The sequence below is a fragment of the Dipodomys merriami genome, unplaced genomic scaffold (assembly GCF_024711535.1).
Source record: "Dipodomys merriami isolate MVZ:Mamm:240054 unplaced genomic scaffold, mDipMer1.0.p SCAF_129, whole genome shotgun sequence".
Lineage (NCBI taxonomy): Eukaryota > Metazoa > Chordata > Mammalia > Rodentia > Heteromyidae > Dipodomys > Dipodomys merriami.
In genome coordinates this window covers 2,710,943-2,725,157 of record NW_027202593.1, presented here as the reverse complement: position 1 = coordinate 2,725,157, position 14,215 = coordinate 2,710,943, and the positions used below count along the sequence as shown (strand labels likewise).

Here is a 14,215-nt window from a genome sequence, read left to right as displayed (position 1 = left end):
TTTTTTCTCAAGTCTAGTGCTCTACCACTTGAGCCACAGCTCACTTACAACTTTTTGCCGGTTGATTGGAGATAAGAGTCTCATGTACTTTCCTGTCCAGGCTGGCTTCAAACCATGATCCTCAGATCTCAGCCTCCTGAGAAGCTCGGGTTACAAAAGTCAGCCACTGGCACCCAACTTTAGCAAAACTTTGAAGAAAATAGGAGTTAACCCTGGAGGATGTGGGTGGAGCATGGGCAAAGCAGTGTACTGCAAGCAGTGAGAATGTGGGTGAATCAGAACACAAAATTCTGAAAGTCTGGCTAGCCATGAGATGGGAAAAGAAAGTGCACCTGTATGTTAAGAAATACAAAAGTTAAGGTAAGAGGATTTTAAGTAGTTGAGTAAAATCAAAATATTTAAAACTTACCATGGCAGTTTATCATGAACAATTGTGAATAATGGAGTGAAAGAAGGGGCTCTGTCAACAAACACAGAAAATATGTGATTCAGAGTTCATGAGGAAGACCTGAGCTAATGTGAAGTGGAGGCAGCGGCTGTTACGGGCTGTGAAGCAGGTGCGCCGTGGCAGGGGCCGCCTGTGCAGAGCGGGAGGCAGAGGCTGCACTCAGGACAGCCGGGACAGCCAGGGTCACTGCTAGGCTGTGGAAAGGGATGCCTTCGCAGAAACTAAGGAAAAAGTAGTTGACAGAAAACAAATGGCTTCTAAAGAATCCTGAAGGAAGTGGCACTGTAGCTCAAGTGGTAGAGCGCCTGCCTTAAGCTGAAAATGCTGAGGGACAGCGCCCAGGCCCTGAGATCAAGCTCTATGACTGACCAAAAAAAAAAAGTTCAAATTTTGCCAGGCGCCAGTGGCTCACGCCTGTCATCCTAGCTACTCAGGAGGCTGAGACCTGAGGATCACGGTTCAAAGCCAGCCTGGGCAGGAAAGTCTGTGAAACTCTAATAAACCACCAGAAAACCAGAAGTGGTGCTGTAGCTCAAGTGGTAGAGCGCTCGCCTTGAGCTGAAGAGCTGAGGGACAGCGCCCAGGCCCAGAGTTCAAGCCCCACGACCAACAAAAAAAAAAAAAAAAAAAAAATCCTGAAGTAGTAGCATAACAACTTGTATCAGTCATGATCCTGGAAGGAAACAGGCACAAAGTAGTGTTTAGTTCAGTGCAAAGTACTTTGGAAGTTGTCAATAAATAATGAAGAAAGACCAGGGCTGTGAGTACTTCCAGAAGGGCATAAACATGGCCAGAAGTTTAACAGATGAAAAGCATATTTTTTTAGAGACTGATTAAAAAAACTTGAGACAGAAAAAAAAAGAACTGTGTTAAAAGAGGCGGGAGAGGATGCGCTTGCTAAGGTAACTTCAGACGGTTTAATCCAGCTGGTGTGGACAGTGAGAAGAAAGTAGTGGGCAGGTGGGTTAGGAGGGAGGCCTTGAATCACACCTATGTTCTAGAAATGGTGACTGAAAACTTTGAAGCAGGCATGCAGCATGCATTTATTTTGTGTAAGCGTTGCCAGAATAGAAAGAACTAGAAGCAACTCAAAAGTGAAGAGAAAGAGCCAGAGCTTTCCCCTGGGCTTGAGCAGAGTAGGGGGTATGAGTTAAAACATTAACGACTGTGGAGGAAAGGTCAATAGGGTCAGGGGAGGAAAACGTGAAAGGGGACGATAAGTTGTGAATCTGACTTCATGATACCCATATCTGTCTGTGTGTATAAATATCACATGAATGTTATATGTTTAAAAATCAACAAAGCATGATGAAGCTACAGAGAGAACACTATGGTTTTATACTTGAAAAATTAGAATTCTCTCCACAGATATTTAATAGTATTAGTAATATATGTGGAAGTACCTTGTAAACTATTAACACTGTACAAATATGAGATAGTAGAATATTAAGGATTAGGTATTAGGTTGATGGAAATATTTTTATTATAAACATAACTAAACTACAAAAATCAAAGTGTTTTATGAACATAAAAACTGCTTCAGGAAATAGTGAGATGTAGGAGTATCAATAAGGGACTAGAATTCTAAACATACAATAAGTCTTCCTAGTTCCTGAGAGTAAAAGATGGTATATTCTCACTCATATTCAGTGCTCCCTCTTTAATAAAATGAGATTATTAGATATCTATCTCCAATATCCATGTATTTTGGTGAGAAGGATGCTTCTAGAACCACATGCTACCCTGAAAAGGCTATCCAGAGGTGACCTTTATTTGCCTTTTGTACCAGTGTTTTAAACAAAATTGTCCAGCCCATGTTTGTGTGAACGTATGACTAACAGACTTCTGGAAATGCTCTGAGCTCAAGGACTGAGCAGAGGGAGCCTGGCTGGGCTGTGTACATCTCAGCCTCTGAGCTCAAGGACTGAGCAGAGCCTGGCTGTCCTGTGTACTTCTCAACCCCTGGGAAAGGCTCTGGCTGACCATGGAAGATCATGCCTCCAGCCTAAGGACAAAAATGACAGCCACACCCACAGAGGCAGCCCAGCACATGGTTCTACATCATAACAAGGCTCTTTCTCCCTGCCTGTCCCATGCTTTCCACTTGTGCAGGTCCATCCCTTCCTGTCCAGCTATCTCCACACCCAATCCCGGCTTGTTTGATCAGCTGCCCCCTTCCCGGGCCCCCGTGTCATCCCACCACTCCCAAATTCTTCCTAGCTACCCAGCTGTGTCTCCCACCCGCCAGACCCGTCCCCTGCCATCTGTCCCCTCCACTCTCTCAAAGGCCTGTCTGCCAGCCCCCTTCCCGTCCTACCCACTCAAACATCTCCCGCGTCCGCCAGCCCCAGCTACACCCAGCTTTTCTAACAGTTTCCCTCGTCCCCCAGCCCCTGTTCCCTCTGACCCACCTAACTTTCGACCACACCCATCCTTAAGTTCTCCAGTTATTCCTGATCCTGACTCACAGAACAAGTTATTTCATAAAACTTTAAGACCCAAACGTCTCCTTCCAGCACCGCGTTCTACCCCAGCCTCCCTAGTGCCTGCCCTTGCTCGCCGGTCCCTTCCCGCTCGACTGGGTGCTTCCCCCGCCCCTCTGGAAGCGCTCCCTAGTTTGAAGCCTTCCTGCGTGTCCGCTCAGCCTCCTCAGCCTCTCTCCACCCTGTCTCGGGTCCATCCATTGCCTGAACGTCTTTTCCAGTCGGTTCAGCAATCTGTTCTACAAGCCACATGGTCACACCAACCACAGGTCTTTGCAGACCAGCCCCCTGCCCCAGTTCTCTCCCATCCACCGCCCTGTGGCTCTCCATCTGCTGTGCCTTCACCACGCTCCATGTCAGCATCATCCTCTCCACCCTCCCTAGTGCTCTCCGCCCCCTCCTCTCCTTCCCCCCCCTTGCCTTCCTCTTCTCCCTCATCTGCCCCTCTTGTGCCCTCTCCCTTGCAGTCATCTTCCTCTCCATGTTTGTCCCCAACTTACTTTGCTTTTCCCTCGCCAGTGTCTCCTGTTTCTTCTTCCTTTGTGATTTCTTCTTTCCCTCCCATGCTTCACTCTCCTTCTCTCTCCACCTCTCCCTCTCCTTTCACTCCTATCCATCCATTCAGTCTTCCTCACGGGGGAAAGAAGGTAGAGAAGAGAAGAGAAGAAAGTCGAGTAGAGAAGAAAGGAATAGAGAAGAAAAAGTTGAGAGACGACAACTTTAAAGGTAAATAATTGGAGTTTATTAGACATTTTGTAGACTTAGCTTTATTTTATTTGGAAAGGATGACTGAAAGGGAAGAATTCTGTAGAAGCAGGGAAGCATATATAAAAGGAAGAGACAGAAATAGACCCTCAATGTTCAGGAACTTGCTCTTCTGATCTCCCCATTAGAACAAAGAGATAGGAATGGAATTATTACTGACCTCGACTATTTTGGTTGGTCCAAATAAAGATACATATGGGTTTTGGAGATAGATATATGTTACTTGCAGCCCTATGTCCCTTGCCAAAACGTTTTTATCCTCATCGAGTTGGTAAGGAGTGAATTGAACCTGGTAATCAACGCCCTAGGACCCGAACCAGCAGCCACAGTGCACAGGCAGTCAGCTTTCTATTATCCACATTTCTGTCCCATCCTCCCCAACGAAGTCTCACTAAACTCTTTGCTTTGCACTGTATCCGGAAATGAAGTATGCTATTGGTTTCCAGGTGATAGAAGATAAGGTAATCTTGATGTGATACCTTGGCACATAAGTAAATGCTGTATTGAAGATACCTCTTCTATAGCGTCCAATTACATTTGCTTTTCTGAAACCATTGTAAAAACAAATGTTGGTAGAGCACTAGCCAGCGAGTAAATGTGTCAGGTACCAAGTTTGAGTTCCAGTCTCAGACCAAAAACAAACACTGTTTATTAAGAGCCAAGTTCCCAAACCTCCTTAAGCACCGTTCATTATTTCTATCTGCTTGAGTCTTCAGCTTTCTTCAGTTGTAGGAGAATGGATTAGCCTGGTTTTAACTCAGAACAAAGGGTAATGAGGACTGTTTTTGTCCATACGGGGATACTCTTAAAGAACCAAGCATGGGACCTGACACCATTTACAGGAGATACTTCTACTCCACCAGATGATAAAAGAAGGGGTGGGATAAGGTCGTGAGTAATTGGGCATTCCTACCTGACAGTCTCCATTATTGGCACAGTGGTCTCACAACCATTTTTGTTTTTGTTTTTTGTATTATTGAATGCTTTCAGTTCACCATTCTAATATATCTATATATTTCTCCAATATCCTTATATGAGATTATCTGACACATGCACTCCTATAACACAAATGTATCATTTGTCTACTTATAGAAACTAATTTTATTTAAATGTGCTAAGTATCTGTATGTCTGTTCACAGAGCTCTAGATTCTGCCTTGTCTTCAGCCTTGTCAAATGACAAGCATAAGAAACATCTCAGATCCAAAACCAATTGTGATAAAGACGTGAAGGACCACAGCACGGCAAACATGGCTGCTAACAGGAGCACGTTTCAGCTGCAGTTGGAGGAGACGCAGAAGCGCCTAGAAGACCAGCGCTTGAGCAGCTTGCAAGTATGAAACTGTAAATGTGCCGCTAAGACTTCGGTCCAGTGTTCTCTATCACAGAAGTGTATCTTGTTGGTTAAGTGTGGGCCGGAGAGGGTGTGAGGTACTCAACACAGATTTATCACAGACACTGGAAAAAAACTTTAGGGTTTACTTTTTCTTATGTTTTTCCCAAGTTCCTTTCTTTTTCTTCTATTCTTCTTTTTTCACTTCCTATTTCAAAAATACTGTGCTTACTGAGTGTTACTTTATGACAAACATGTAAGCTATTTGAAAGTACAATGTAAAGGAAGTATGAGTAATAGAGCTCATTATAAAAAGGAACCTTAAAATTGTATCACATGTTGTATGAGATTCTTATTTGAAATGTAACAGAAGTTACTAATCTCTCCTAGCAGGGCATTTATTTTGATCTTTTTTTGTTCCACAAATGAGTATCAGCCGATTCCTTCCTGTAAATATTTTCACACATTTATGAGATTGTCAGTTGGTCAATATCAAGATTAAATCCATCCTATAGTTATAGTTAGTTACCTAGGAGAATTTTAAAAATAATACTTTTGTTGTTGTTGTTGTTCGGTCATGGGGCTTGAACTCTGGGCTTGGGCGCTGTCCCTGTGCTCTTCAGCTCAAGGCCAGCGCTCTACTACTTAAGCCACAGCACCACTTCAGGTTTTCTAGTTGGTTTATTGGAGATAAGCGTCTCACGGACTTTCTTGCCCAGGCTGGCTTTGAACTGCGATCCTCAGATCTCAGCCTCCTGAGTAGCTAGGCTTACAGGTGTGAGCCACTGACGCTGAGCTAAAAATACCATTTTTATGGGCCCCCTCCAAATGTTAAATCATCAGGGCCCAGGAATAGATATTCTGACTAAGTGCCTATGTGAGCTGACAAGCAAGCAGGTCTACTGCAGACCACAGGCTCCCCTCTGCAGGACAGGGCAACTCCCCTTCCAGCACAAGGGCAAATTCAAGGCTTAAAGCGTTTAGCAGTCTCATTCAAGCTCAATGACTGTCTCAGGAAAAAAGTACAGTTTTTAAATAACTATTTTCCAAAGTTTTACTTGCTATTACAAAACATTCAAAAGCCCAGAGTTGAGTGATAGTTGCCATTTTCATTACTTTGGTATATTTACTGGTAGCATTATTGAGGCCAGAAAGTGACTTTGCTTGTCTGAAATAAACTCTCAGCCATTCAATCTCTAGTTAGAAAGAAAGAAGAAAACTCCACATTTGAAATAGAATAGCAGCACAAAAATTAATTCTAAGCCATATTATGTTTAAAATAATTGGAAAAGTTAGGAGTTGAAATTAAAGTCCGCATATATTTCTATAGATCTTTGCTACTCCCCTGTTTTTCCCCTGAGAGATGGAGAGTCCTCACGAGCCTTACCACTGTATTCATATTCTTCTGTTAATAGGCCAGTATTTAGACTTCAGTAACAACAGTGTAAGTCATTAAAGTTTGCCATTTAAAACATTTTAAGGTATAAAACAATGTTCTTTTTCTCCCCTAGAAATTTTATGACCAAGTTCATCAGATCACCAATTCTGAGACCCTCTCAAGTATAGACAGTCTGGAGGCTGGTGAGCGCGAAGAGGTGTACCTAACATTTAATGAAGCGCCGTCAGCACAAGAGGATTCTGCTCCCCTCTTATCAGCAAATATACAGTCAGCTCATCTAAACTGCTCTGATGATAATAAACTGTTTTTCTCAAAAGTTCAACATATAAATAATTGGCTTACAAATTTGGATGCTCATGGTACTCAAAATGTCACACCTTCCCCAGATATTTCCAATAAGCCTATTGTTGCCCCTCCCCAGGAGCATCTCGGTAGTAAAGAGCAAAATCCATGTGCTGTGAGTGGAACTGTGGATGGAGCTGTGAGTGCTGCCAGGAGTCCCGTCGTCTTTGTGTACAGCCCACCTGTAGCAGCGCTGGATAGGAAGGACAAGAAGAGCTCTGGAACTGCCACCTGGAGGCGCAAGGAGAGGGGCTCGGTCACGGAGCGCGCTCCGGTCCCAGTCAGCAGAACCTGGACCAGCTCGCCCGCTGCCGCTCAGAAAGCAGCCACGCCCTCACACCAAAAGAAATTACCTGAGTCAACTCAAGGAAATGGAACATCCTCAGGCCCGGCTTCATGTGTACCAAGGGCAACAGCTTTCTTTCCTCCATCTAATCGACAGTGTGCCAGGACTGTACCGATGAGCAATATGCACATAAAAGAAATTGACCCAGTGCAGTGTTCAGATAAGCTAGATGAATTGGAAGACATGCAAGAAGAAAAGATAAAATATTTCAATTGTAATAAAGAAGAGTTGCCTTTCTTTTCAGACAGTTTCAAAGCTACCGCTATACCTCAAAATCCTGATTCAAAAGACAAAAAACAAAAGGCATCATTGTCTAATGTAAACGACTTACTTGACCAGCACAAGAAAATGAAATATGATAGCCATGAGCAAAGTAGTGTGAGGTTTCTTAAAAGCATCTTAAAGAAAGATTCTAAATACAAGCATAATTATCTGCAGACACTGATCACAAATCAAGGCTTTAAGTTTAGAAACCAAAAAGCAGCAGCTATCAGGGATAGTATTGAACTAACAAAGGTAAAGGAAAAAGGCGCAGAGATTCCAAAGATGAGTAAAAAACTAAGGTGGTTTGATGAAAGTGAGCATCAAGCGGAGAGTGCTGAGGACTGCGGCTTCCTGAGGGACCGAGCGGGAACGACTCCACAGTGTCCAGGGCAGAGTGACGCTGGCAGCCACGCAGCCAGCGCCCCCGCCCATGCTGTAAGTTCTGTGGATGGATCGAATCCCAAGCTTGATTCTGTCTCTGGAGATGTTGCTAATTTAGAAGGATCTGGAACAGACCACGTGCCTTTGAACTGCTCTACGCCTTCAGGTTATAACTTCATTAAACAAGCCTGGGCGGCATCTAAAAAAGAAGAAAGCAAAGCCCCTGCACAGAGTGGAGTTTCTAAAACCCAGAAAGGTAATCCTCCCCCAGGCGGAGCGAAGGCCACTGGGAGAGCCGGATCTGCAAGAGCCCAGTCCACCTTTGTGTATGTGAACAGGAAAGGCACTGTCGTCCAGACACAGTCCACAAGCAGAGGCAACTCCTTTGTACAGACTCAGGGCAGACTAATCATACCTCATCCTCCTCCCAAACCAACAGCAAAGATCCAAAGTGGTGAAAATACACACATGTGCCAGTGTCAATCCGCAATGCCTGCAGGTTCCCCAAACGCGATTACACAGAACTGTTGTAATTCAAAATACGTCCTTCCAGCAGAACACAGCCTGAATCCATGGAGCCAGGAAAGTGATCCTCCCCAGCCAGATGCTCACTCAGACCTGGTCACTGTGATGCCCTCTCCCCCATCCTACTATTCTTCCCAGTGCCACACCTTCACGAAAGCAAGTCACCCAAACAGCCCGCACGTGGTCGCCCCGCAGGGTGACACTCACTGCCCCCAAACAAGTCCTGCTTATGAGGGACGTTATCAGTCAATGTATCTTAGAAATACTAAAGAACAGCTGATTCCCTCGTGGAAAAAAGAGAATACTATTCTGTGCCAAAGCGAGAGAGCCACTGGTAAGAAAGCTTTTGCACAACTTTTCCTTACTGGTATTAAATTAACAGTTTGGTCTTATAAAAATAACTTGTCTCCCTAATAATTGGATCCAGGAGTTAAAGCTTGGCCTAACCTGTGCTGAACTAAGAAACTCTTTCCAGCCTCCATTTTTTTATGACATCTCAAGACATTTTCAAGAACACGGAATAGGATCTCTTCTTGTCCCATACTAGTCTGACATGACCAGTGTAGCCACACACTCTATAAAAGTGTGCACAGTGGAAAACACTGTTTAAATTATCCTAAGTAAGTGAATATTAGAGCATATTCCTTTATTTTTCTTTAAAATTATTAAAGAGCTATAAGCTAATAGATGTGCCTAAACCCCTCCCCACTTTACAAAATAGTGACAACTCAGATTTGATCTGCTCTATACCTCATTCGAGGAATAAAATGATACCATTATCTTAAGCTTTTTCAAAATTCTCGAGAAAAAAAATATGCATTGTATTCATACACTGCTTTCTTAAATGGCAGCTCCTTTGTACAACTATTTAAAGATAATTTTTAGTACTTCTCATCTATTAAAAAAGGTCAGTTAAATGCCATTGCTCTTAGTGGTGCTCAGCCGTCCCCGCGTCACCTACCCTTGCCAAGTACCTGCCCCTCCCCTTCAGTAGTGACCGTTGCACATCTAGAGAAAGCCCTGAAGATGTGCTTTCAGCACCTTCCCCTTTTGTGAGGGCTTGTTTGGGCACTGCAATAGATGAAATCCTGCTCAAACGAGCCCCGCACCAAGCCCCAGAGCTCTGAGGCCAGCCGGCCCTCACCTTGGCCTCTGCGGCGCAGCTGCCGCAGTGAGCCCGCGCATCGCAGGAAGCAGGCTTCCTTCTTCAATAGAAGTGTAGCCTGGAATTCCAATATGCTCTTCCTGCACACCAGTGGCCTGTCTCACCTGCCTGCCTCCCAGGACCTCTGGAGGTCACGGCTTTAACCATAAAACCCTTCAGGAGCAAGACAGTTTTTCTATTTTTCTTTTTTTTTTTTTAATCAGTCATGGGCTTGAACTCTGGGCTTGGGCGCTGTCCCTCAGCTCTTCAGCTCAAGGCAAATGCTCTACCACTTGAGCCACAGCACCACTTCTGGTTTTCTAGTGGTTTATTGGAAATAAGAGTCTCGCAGACTTTCCTGCCCAGGCTGGCTTTGAACTGTGATCCCAGATCTCAGTCTCCTGAGTAGTTAGGATGACAGGTGTGAGCCACCAGTGCCCAGCTTCAAATGTTTTGAACTGTGCCCTGTATAGAACAAGTATATGAAATGTACAGTTTTCTGTGACATTGGAAGGCACCTGGACATTTGTAATAGATACATACTATCTACTCAACTTGCATAATTGTTGACCCTGTGCTGGCATTTGTTTAAGGTTCTACTGTTACAAGAAGAAAACGAATTGTTGATAATAAACGGAGAACTCTTTTAGAGCAGGAAAGAAAAATCCGTGGGCGTGCAGGACAGAAGTACAGTGAGCAAAAGATTGTAAGTATGGTATTAATAAAAAGTTTGCAAGAATGAAAAATCACTTGAAAAGCGAATGCTCTTCAAGTACTTACTGGGCTCTTGCTAACCGCTATTTACCCCAACCACAGAGAGCTACCATGGGGCTCTCATTGGCGGCTGTTTGCATTTCCTGGCTGTGTTCTGTTTGACCGCAATGGCCCAGTTACCAGCGAAGATTCTAAACCAACTGTAAGAAAGCATGGAGGGGCACACCTGTAATCCCAGCACTCTGCCAGCCTCCATCGCAAACCCTGTCTCAACATGGGAGGGAAGGAATGTCCAAGACAACTCTACTATCTGAAATTTCCCATTGTACATAAGATACTTCTAAAATACTTGGGACCCTAGAAAAGCCGTAATCTAGTGGTAGCTATTAGTTTCCAAAATTAAACAAGTAAAAGAACCAAGTTACATGAATAATGGTAGTTTAAAATACAGATAAAGATAAAGCAATTAAAAGCTCTCAGTGTCCATGTATCGCAAATTTCAAATGTGAAATTAAATTGACTGAATATTTTATTTGTTACAGAATTTTGGACAAAATGTCCAACTAACTTTAAGTGAGCCACAATATACTAAAAGTGGTTCTCCTAACATGGAAGAAGGTATGTAATATTGAAGAAGGTAGGTTTTACTTAAATGTTCTCAGAGCTTTTTTTAAACCTTTGTTTTCCACGTATTTTCTCAAGTGTTTATGATTATGTGATTGCAAAAGCACCACTGGGACCTGAACTCGCCTCACCCCCCAGCATCTTCTGTTTATTACCAGATTTTCATGAACTAATAATATTGTGCTCAATATTTTCTACATCAAAGTATCTTCTAAATTGTCAATTATTTCTGTAAGATTTACAGAATTAAAATTACAGTACTTGGTAGCTATAACCAATAAATATTTGTTGAATAAAACTGAATATTAAATGAATACTGGATTAAAGGAAATAATCATTGATAGGGATATATATATTATATATATATATATATATATATATATATATATATATATATATATGTTAAAGTATTTTCCTGAAAAGTATTATCATTCAGCTGGGTGCCTGTGGCGCACACCTGTAATCCTAGCTACTCAGGAGGCCAAGATCTGAGGATTGCAGTTTGAAGCCAGCCCAGGCAGAAAAGTCCCTGAGAGACTCTTATCTCCAATAAACCACTCAGAAACTAGAAGTGGCTCAAGTGACAGCATCCAGGTCCTGATTGATTCCAAGCCCCACAACTGACAAAAAAAAAAAAGTATTATCATTCAAGATTCCTTCAGTGATAGGTGTTAACTTTAGGCACAATCACTTCTTGTTTTTGCTTATGTGATAGGCAAATAGTTATTATTGTTGATTTAGACTTTGATATTCTTTTTATTAACAATAGACTTCTTTTTGGTGAACTGACTCTTCATATTCTTTTTCCCCGTATAGTACAGCTTTGCTATTTTCTTTCTGATTCCTGCAAATTACTGGAATACTTCATATTCTAAGTATTAGAAATAATCTTAGCATTATAAATATTAGTTGCAAGTTTTTTACTATTTTACTTTTTCTGCTACTTTAATTTTTCATTAGTATCTTACTATTAGTAAAAAAAAAAATTTACTATTCCTTTTTTTCCACCTCTAGAATATGTGTGTTTTTCTGTATGCCTTCACAGCTAAGCATATTAGAAGGGCTGATCCCCAGACAAAAAGATCAAAGAATAATTGATGGCAAGTTTCTGTAGTTTCAGATAGTACCCTCGCGTTTTTGATGGCTGAAAAGCTAGTGAAAACTTCACTGCCTGAGGATGAAATTCTTACTGTCTTGAATAGCAAGCAGCTACAGACACCAAGCCTGGCTTTAAGTAAAACCCAGCAGTCCAATATCTCTGCACTGTCAGCTGAAGAAGAGAAGATCCTGCACTCCCTTGAGCACCTCGACGAAAGGCTGCACTGTGAGTGTGGAGCAGCGTCCTCTGCGAGAAGCGTGGCATTACGGGCCCAGGCTACCTCACTTACAGATCCCATGGCGTCTGTCACCTGTCCCACAGAGCACAGGGCTCAGGCCTGTAAGCTTAACCATTCAGGTGGCTGAGATCTGAATATTGATTGCAGCCAACCAAGACAGGAAAGGCCAGGACATGCTTATCTCTAATTAATCACCAACAAACCAGAAGTTGGAATTGTAGCTCAAGTAGCAGACTCCCAGTCTTGAGCAAAAAAGCTCAGGGACATTGCTCAGGCTCTGAGTTCAAACCCCAGTATGGGTACAAACAAAAACAAAAATTAGGATACCCAAATCAAGTTAACTTGGGGAAATTTTTCATTTCTATTAGACATTCCTAGTTTTTTTGTTTGAGGGGCGTGTGTGTGTCTGTGTGTCTGTGTGTGTAAGAGAGAGAGAGAGAGAGAGACAAAGACAGACAGTAGATAGGGCCTTTCACTTGCTAGGCAGGTCCTTCACCACTTGAGCCATACCCTCCTCCCATTTATCTGTCAGTTTTTTCTGGTAGGGTGTGTGGTTTTGACCTGGCTCAGCCCAGACCACAGACTAGGCTTTACCTCCTGGGTTTCTGGATTACAAATGTCAGCCACTCCACCCAGCATACATGTCTGTATATTTGAATGCTTCATATGAAAGATTCTGCTCAAATTATTTTCAGTCATATTCTTCTCTACTTATTACTATGTGGACTAAATAGCCTAACAGCTAAAAAGATGAGTATTGATCAAATTACTCACATTTTATGCCTTAGAAGTTAAGTGAGCAATTCTCTTTTTCCTTAGGTGCTGCAAGGATGAAATTTACTTTTTTTAAAAAAAAGATAAAGATGGGGCTGGGAAGGTGGCTCAGTGGTAGAGCGCTTGCTTCCCATGCATGAGGCCCTGGGTTCAATTCCTCAGCACCACATAAGCAGAAAAAGCCGGAAGTGGTGCTGTGGCTCAAGTGGTAGAGCACTAGCCTTGAGATGAAGAGCTGAGGGACAGTGCCAGGCCCAGAGTTCAGGCCCCACGACTGGACCCCCCCCCCAAAAAAAAGATAAAGATAAAAAGGGAGTAAAGTACAACATTTGAATGAAGATTATCGTAAAATAGTCAAAGTACTAGGAATTCACCTTTATCAACCTAAATTTTGTGTGACTCTAATTACTTTTATTGGACTGGAGTATGTCTAAAGTGGTAGAAAAAGCACTACCAACAATAAATATTCTGGGCTGGGAAGGTGGCTCAGTGGTAGAGCGCTTGCCTTGCATACCTGAGGCCCTGGGTTCAATTCCTCAGCACCACATAAGCAAAAAGAAAAAAGCCAGAAGTGGTGCTGTGGCTCAAGTGGTAGAGCGCTAGCCTTGAGCTGAAGAGCTGAGGGACAGCGCTCAGGCCCAGAGTTCAGGCCCCATGACTGGACCCCCAAAAAAAATAAAAATAAAAAAAAAATATTCTATGTTTGGACCTAATTTAAGTATAGGCTGTAGTCAATAGAAAATGAGTCTTGCTCAGTTTTAAATATTTGACACATAAGACTTTAACATTGAGTTATTTTAGTTTTATCTTTTCTCTTTATGTAATTAACTGAATTTTTTGTCTCATGGTACAATTTTTCAGATGTACAAGAAATAATTTACAGAAATCCATCTATCAGAAATACTTTACAATTACTACCAGTTCTGGTAAGTACTTAAGGAAGGTCTTCGCTTCTGTTTAGGTAATAGCATGATGTGACGCGTCAGTACAGTAAGACCTTGCTTAACTTTTTTTTAATGGTAAGAACTCTTTGTTGACGTTGAAGTTCCAGACTTTTAGGTAGGTAATCTGTTTGGAAACTCCCAGGAAGTTGACATCTGGCCATGACCGCTGCCCCTCCACATACAGGTTCCTGGTGGGGTCAAAACTAAACATTACTATTGGGAATCTTGTGAAGCTGCATATGTAAATCAAAACAGTCTCTGCGGCCTAATGCAGAGACAGACACACACAGGTGGTACTGGAGCGCGGCTGCGGTGTGGGGAAGTATGGTTTCCCACACTGAAGAGCGCGCCAGTCTTCCCCAGTGCTCAGAGCTGCTTGCTGACAGCTGGGAC

The 14,215-nt window shown here is 42.8% G+C and overlaps 1 protein-coding gene across 5 annotated transcripts in view; it reads left to right on the top strand.

Annotated features, from left to right (window-relative positions):
- LOC138824463 (centrosomal protein of 126 kDa-like) overlaps positions 1–14,215 on the top strand; it is a 35,320-nt gene that overhangs the window by 9,223 nt on the left and 11,882 nt on the right. For 2 of the 5 annotated variants that reach the window (XM_070018348.1, XM_070018349.1), the window contains exons 5-10: positions 4,837–5,029; positions 6,540–8,619; positions 10,023–10,135; positions 10,686–10,761; positions 11,882–12,091; positions 13,740–13,804. In XM_070018348.1, coding sequence (XP_069874449.1) covers positions 4,837–5,029; positions 6,540–8,619; positions 10,023–10,135; positions 10,686–10,761; positions 11,882–12,091; positions 13,740–13,804 — 2,737 coding nt within the window. Of the gene's footprint in view, positions 1–4,836; positions 5,030–6,539; positions 8,620–10,022; positions 10,136–10,685; positions 10,762–11,881; positions 12,092–13,739; positions 13,805–14,215 lie in introns of those variants that run through there. The other 3 variants (XM_070018350.1, XM_070018351.1, XM_070018352.1) reach the window with 2 other exon arrangements.